This window comes from Alligator sinensis, unplaced genomic scaffold (assembly GCF_000455745.1).
Source record: "Alligator sinensis unplaced genomic scaffold, ASM45574v1 scaffold264_1, whole genome shotgun sequence".
NCBI classification, from domain to species: Eukaryota; Metazoa; Chordata; order Crocodylia; family Alligatoridae; genus Alligator; species Alligator sinensis.
The window spans coordinates 2,425,220-2,432,232 of NW_005841831.1; the positions used below are offsets into that span (position 1 = coordinate 2,425,220).

A 7,013-nucleotide genomic window follows, 5' to 3' on the forward strand; every position below is an offset into this window, starting at 1 on the left:
TGGAATAAGTTCCCTCCAGAGGTGGTGCAATCACCTACCCTGGACATCTTCAAGAGGAAACTGGACGTCCCCATTGCTGGGGTCACCTGGTCCCTGTTATCTTTCCTGCCTAGTGCAGTGGGGCTGGACCCAATGATCTTGTGAAGTCCCTTCCAACTCCTTACAATCTATGAATCAATGATTCCCCCTCCCCTCGCCTCCCCCACCCACTGCAAGGGGCACACAGGACAGCAAAAGTGGCAAAGCAGAGTACAAAGATACCATCTAGCAGGTCAGCGGTAACACTGAAAACAGAATCCAGGAGTCTGTTCCATACTCCTCCCCATAAATCAAGAGAAACCATGCAAACCCTGTTGTCATTACCTGCCAAATGGCTCACAGGCAATTGCAGTATTTCTCACAATCTCTAATCTAAAAAAAATACATATATGATCTGCCCTCTCTGTCTCCATCTGTCTCAGCTAACTTCAGATCTGGGAAGCACTGGATTCATCTCTACAGATCTCAGGTGGTCTGCAAATCACTCTACACCAAGATTATACTATGTGAGATGTGCACAGCTACATAACTGCTAGAAGCTTGCTTTCTGTGGACTGCACATCTAAATGTCTCAGATTGTGCTGTCTGCCATCACTGTGTCAGGCAGAGTGGATGTGGCAATCCCTGTAGATGCACTGTGCTGTCATACAAGACATTAATTTTTTACCTTCTTGTTTTCTGTTTAAATAACATAAAAGTTAGACTAGCTGCACATGGCTGCTCTTAGTATCTGAAAAGTACAGAATTCAATTGAACAGGGCTAGAGTTAGTCCATCACCAGCAAGTATCATGAAGAGGAATTAATTTAAATGAGCTTATTAACTGATCTCTTCCCTATTCTGAGCCAAAACAATTAAAATACAACAGTGATGATCATGGATTCACCTGCATGTTAGACTTACCCACAGAACGAAAATACTCCAGTGCTTGCTGAGCTGGCCCGTGATACAGCACCTTTCCTAATGCTAGCAGTGTCAGACTGTCAAAAAGCTTGAATATGGAGTAACGAGGTTGGTGGATAGAGAAAATGATGGTTCGACCTCTTCTTGAAAGTCTGCAATGCAAGGAAATATTCCAGGCCTCAAATGTATACCTATGTCATGTTTAAGAAGAGTTCAGTAATCCCAAAGAGCTGTGGTGGTCCCATGCCAAACAACCAAATAATCTAATCTGCTGTAACTTGACAGGAGCTAAGAAAGAAAATTCTGGAGTAAATAAATCCCCCAGTAGACAAGGTATCAAGACTTCAGCTAGTCTAATCGGAGTAGTTCTACTAGAATCAACAGCATTACATAGGCTTATGTTAACTGAGGATCTGGCCATTCAGGTGGATTTTTCTTAGTTCTTGTACTGAGTTTTGTTCTTTACAGAGGTCAAACCAACCAGTATCACCTTGCTTTCCTTTATGTTTCCTGGCTGTTGTTTCATTATATTTTTCTGTTAGTTGATGCCCACTGGTGGCCCTATACAGTGAAGACTTTTCTCCCACCAAATAGTGATAGAATGGGAACAACAGAATAAAGCTTTCCCTATAACACTTAGCCAGTAGGCTGCAAACATTAGAGGGAGGGAGAGAGCCACCTCAAATAGTAAGAGAAATGCCTCAGGAATGGTTACTGGAAACAGCTGGATGGGATAGTCAGAGCCAATCAGTTTATCTGCAGCCTCAGCCACAAGAGGAAAACCTATGGATGAAATCCTCTCTCAGCCATGGTTCATGTACCTAATGTAGGGAGTATGGATGTGTGAAATGGGCCATATTCTATTTGGATTCGGCCCGAATCAGGGACAGTGATTTCATTCGTTGATTTGGATCGCTGTCCCTGATTTGATTTGGCCAAATCCGAATCTGAAGATTCAATGCCGATTCAGAGAATCGGCGATTTGGACATAGACACAGCTTTAAAAGTTTTTTCTACATACCTCGAGGTACCAGCGCGGCTCGTGATCACGGTGATGCTGGAGCACATGAAGTCTCCCACAGGAGTGCTGGGGGGGCCGTCCATGTGCTCAGTGGTGAACCTGGAAGCAGGCCAGAAGTAATTCTAGTCCACTTCTGGGTCTGCCAGGGAGCATGCTTTCCGCTGCCCCCCCCAGTACCCTCATGGCTTGGCAATCAGCTGTAGGGGGACCCCAGGTGCCTCCCCTGGACCCAGGAGGCACCAGTCACTGAGCCGGGCTGTCACGGGGGAGCCCCCCGGCACGCTCCCCAGCAGACCCGGAAATGCTTCTGGTCCATTTCTGGGTCTGCTGCTGAATGCACTGGGGAGCTCCCATGCTTCTGTGGGATGCTCCATGAGCCCCAATATCAAAGTGTTCACGAGCCCCTGCTGCCTAGAGGTACGTAGAAAAAACATTTAAAGCTGTCTCTATGTCCGAATCGGTTTGGAGGGTTCCAATTTGAGTTAGAGAGATTAAAGGGTCCTCTGATTCGATTTGGATTTGGAGATTCGGCCATGGAATCAGGCGAAATCAAATCAGGGACCAAAGCTTCGCACAGCCCTAGTAGGGAGGTCCTTAATGGCAGGCTTAGCTGAATGACCAAGAAATAATCAGCCCCTGAGAACTGGACTCCCAAATCCAACACCCACCCACCAAGCTGACTTTTGCAAGGCAGAGCAGGGAGGCATTGGTAGCAGCAAGAAGCTATTGCGGTGGTTGTCCATGCTGCCCCATTCTTTAAGGCTTTGAACCAGAGCTTAGAGTCATCCATGAAAAAGCCCACTGACTTCAAAAGTTTCTGGATCAAGCCCCAGGAAAAGAGAAGATGTCAGTCTCTGGTCTGTCAGGCCAGCCTCTTTTACCAGCATTAAATCCACATAAATGGTGGTTTTTGTTGTGCATAGGAGTGTTGTCTTTTATCATGAATTAACTGAAACAAAAATCACAGCCAACTCCTGTGTAGCCAACCCTTACTTCTTTAAGAGGATGAGTACAGCGTTGGCCGTGCTGGAGTCCAGGCCAGTGGTTGGTTCATCCAGAAAAAGGACTGGTGGCTCCGTAATGAGTTCCATCCCGATGTTGGTTCTCTTCCGCTCCCCACCTGACACGCCTCGGATTAGTTCAGTTCCTACCTACAGCAGAGAGTCTTGAGTTGGCTACGTTGTGTGCATTAAGCCTGGCAGACATCTGCAGTCCCCCACCCCCCCATTAATTTCAAGGGACCTGACCATGTCAGGTACACTCTGTCCACCAGGGTGTGGTGGAGAGCACCCTCAATGGACACAGTGGACACAGCAGTCAGATGGAGACAAGGACCAGATTTTCAAATCTTAATGCCCACAGTGATTCTCCTGATCAAAGGACGCCTGGTTTTCAGGACTGCTGAGCACCAGCACCTCATACTGAATCAAGGATAGAGCTGCTAGGTACCAGAGCCAGTTTGGAAGCACAGAGACTGCCCAGAAGGCTCTCACCTTCCAAGGATCTTCCTGGCTCTGCCAGGTTTGGAGGCAAGTCCCATGGCTTTGCCCCTGAGAGGGCATGGATATTCATAGAGATAGCAAGGTTTAAGAGACTTGCATAGAACAGGAGGGACAATTGCCCCACATCTGGGGTTTCTATCCCTAGACCTTTCTGCCCTCTCACAGACTTTGACCCAAATTTGCTCAACTGTAGCACAAAGCCAGGAAGCAATCGGTCAAATGGAAAAGCCCTACGAGTTGGTGCACTGTTAGTCTCATCCTATTCTACTCAGCACATTCACAGTAGACATGGTCCATGCATTCCCCCTTCCTATGATCAAAACATAAACCTCAGCTTTTGCTACCTCCATCACTTAACTGTTTCCCTCAGCCCCCAATACGTTCTTCACTTCCCTCAACCCCAGAGCTGTTCTCTAACTTGTACACTCCAGGGCTTGTGCCAATAGGATGCAGCTGAACCAGCTTCCAAGCAGATCAACACAATTAACTCTGCACCTCAGAGCAGGGTTCTAGCTGCTGAACTCAGAAAGGCTCATCAGAGAAACCCTGCATTCCTACTATGGTATAGGGCCAATCAACCATACACGGGCAAGGAGTCTGGGTTCTGGATTCTCCAGCTCGGTCTGGAGCTCAGGCCTCTCAAGCACTCACCTTCACATCAGCTACTTTGTTCAGCCCCAGCTCACTGATAATCTGTGTAACTCGCTCTTCCTTTTCTTTAAAGCTTATAGTGCTGGGGAGTCGCAGAGCTGCAGAGAAGAGCAGATTCTCCCTCACTGTCATTGTGCCCATAACAACATCATCCTGAAAATGATAGGAATTTGCAACTGAAGAGCTTGAAGATGGGTCTTATTTTTCTTATTTGAATGTCCATAGCGCCCAGTGACTTCAAGCTGGGATCAAGGTTGGGCACCCATCATGAGGACTAGTCCCTGGCTCAAAGACCTTGCAGGCTAAATAAACAAGGCACATGAAGGGTTACACTGAGGCAGGGAATTAACCTGCCAAGGTTGCATAGCAGGTCAGTAACTAGAACCCATGTCTCTGGGCTCCCATTCCAGGCTTTACCCATTAAACCAGTGGTGCTCAACCTTTTTGCCTTGCAGGCTAGATGGGTGGTGCCCAGTTCACCTGTGTGCTGGATCTGGCCAGGGTGGGTGTGGCGGGACCAAATTCAGCTATGTGGAGGGGGGCAGTGGAGCATCCTAGCTCCATCCATGACATGGGAGGAAGGGGGCAAGGCCCAGCCCTGACCCAGCTACGTGGGGCTTGGGAATCTGGCAGCAGGAGAGAGGTGGCAGTATTAACTGCTATTACTCCCCTGCCACCAAATTTCCCAATCCATGTGGAGCCCTGCAGTCCAGATGTGATGGCTCCACAAGCCAGGGGCTTTGAGCACCTTTGCATTGGATTTCAATAGACCCAACCAAGTCCTTCAGCTGTTTCAAGACTAGTACTTGCAATGCAGGTGATACAGCTTTGCATTGGCAGGTCACTTGTCATTTAGGTCACTGGAGGGGCTGAGAGCCCAGCAGTTCAACAAGTTAAGGAGAGCTGCAAGTTCTCAGCATCCATCTCTTGAAGAGGAGCCATTAAAAAGTCATTAGCTTATATTAGCTGAATCCCCCATTGCAAGCTGGCTCCTGCTGCATACGTTTAACTCCCACTGACTTCTGTAGAGCAAAGCAGAGAGCCAAGAGTCCCCTCCAACTCACAGCTAGTACCCATCCCACAGAGAACCAAAGCAATAGGGGCAGGATTGTCCTTAACTTTTTATCCAACCAGATTTTGTAACACATGGTCTGAAAACATCATGCCACGGGCTCTCAAAGGGCAAAGCTCCAATACAATGCTGCAAAATTAGTTGGATGGCAACCTGTCACATTTGCTAATCTCTGTGCAGCTTTTTGGGATGGATATCACTATTTCAAAAGACTGTAAACTAGATCATAAGTTTCTGCAACTCTGCAGAGGTCTATGGATTTATACCAGTTAATCATCTGACCCTTTTGAGTGTCCCTATGCATGCGTATGTAAAATATACACATACAAATATCTAATGTTTCTAAGGCAGGAAAAGAGGTCTAAAACATGGTCACCTGTAAGACCATCTTTATCCCTTTATAAACAAAAAAGGGGGCGGGGCATACCTCAATTTTTGGCCCACCGGTAAGTCATTCAGAAGTTACTCTTGACTGCTTTATTTTTAGAAACTTGAGAGCAAGGATTCCCAAACTGGGAACTCTTACAGGAAAACCACAGTTTACGGGAGCCTTTGGGGAATTTCAGGACCACTGGCCCAGTAGGCTGAGATTCAACACAGATTTGATCATATATAACCTACAATCAAGCCTCTGGCTGAGGACTTTCATAGACTGTGTAGTCAGTAGGCCTGTGCAAAGCAGCTAGTATCTGCTTCGGATTCGGATGACAGTGATTCGATTTGAGGATTTGAATCACTGTCCTGATTTGATTCAGCTGAATATGATTCGGAGATTCAGCAGCAGCTGAATCTCCAAATCAGCCAGGCCAAACCCATCCACTGCCCCCTCCCAGGCCAGCAATGGCTGCCCCGCCCAGCCCAGCTCCCAGCACTTGGTGGGGGAAAAAAGCCCTGGCTCAGCAGGTGCTGCTGGGCAGGGGGCAACCCCTGCTGCCCCCCATTGCGTGCAGAGCCCCTGAACCTCTCCCCACTCCCCCAGTCACTGCATGGGTGCCCCGCCCGGGCCAGCTCCAGCCCTTTAAGAAAAAAAAAACCTGAAGAAACCCCAGGACACACTGCTGCTTAGGACAGGGGTGATCCCTGTGCCACGTGGGGGGCTCTGCAGGAGCCCCTGAAGCCCCAAGGCCGCACCAGGAGCAGTGTGTCTCAGGGCTTTTCTATGCTTTTTTTTTTTTTTTCTTCTTTCTCCTTAAAGGGCAAGAGCTCCAGCAGGCGGGTCAGCTGTGGGGGGGCTGGGGGAAGTTGATGGGACTCATGCAGAGCTCCCCATGCAGTGTGACCCCGCCCAGCAGCACCCACTGAGGACCAGGGCTTTTTTTTAAAGCACCTGGAACTGGGGCAGGTGGGGCAGCCATGGGGGGGCTGGCAGGGGTCCCCCCACGGTCCCCTGCCCCCTCCCCTAGTACTTACGAGCTCAGAGTGGCTGCAGCTCCCTGCTGCAGCCATTGGGGACTGCCCGAATCAAAGCTCTCCAAATCTTTGCTGAAGATTCAGAGAGCTTTGAATCGATTCGGATCTTTAAATTGGTCCCCTGATTCGATTCAGAGATTCGACCACCAAATTGGGCTGAATCTCTTCCAAATTGAATCACCACCTGAAGCTTTGCACAGCCCTAGTAGTCAGCCTCTGGTTTAAATAGCATACTTGGATGGCTTTCAGACTCAGCTGTCTCTGGTTGCCAAGTCATCCAGAATGGCTCTCTTTCCCACTGCCAGCAGTCTCCCAGCTGAATTCTAAGGTCTTCACTGAAGTCCACCATGCAGATCTCTTTCCAGGATTCAGCTGTGCCTTCTTGTCTACAAAGTGCTGTTCCTTAAAAAAAAGTC

At 48.5% G+C, this 7,013-nt stretch overlaps 1 protein-coding gene across 2 annotated transcripts in view; it reads right to left on the bottom strand.

The window, feature by feature from the left end:
- LOC102382021 (ATP-binding cassette sub-family G member 2-like) overlaps positions 1 to 7,013 on the bottom strand; it is a 30,250-nt gene that overhangs the window by 18,377 nt on the left and 4,860 nt on the right. For both annotated transcript variants that reach the window (XM_006014789.3, XM_006014790.3), the window contains exons 5-7: positions 4,116 to 4,268; positions 2,956 to 3,113; positions 942 to 1,093 (exon numbers count right to left, since the gene is read on the bottom strand). In XM_006014789.3, the coding sequence (XP_006014851.1) occupies positions 942 to 1,093; positions 2,956 to 3,113; positions 4,116 to 4,268 (463 nt within the window). The remainder of the gene's footprint in view (positions 1 to 941; positions 1,094 to 2,955; positions 3,114 to 4,115; positions 4,269 to 7,013) is intronic.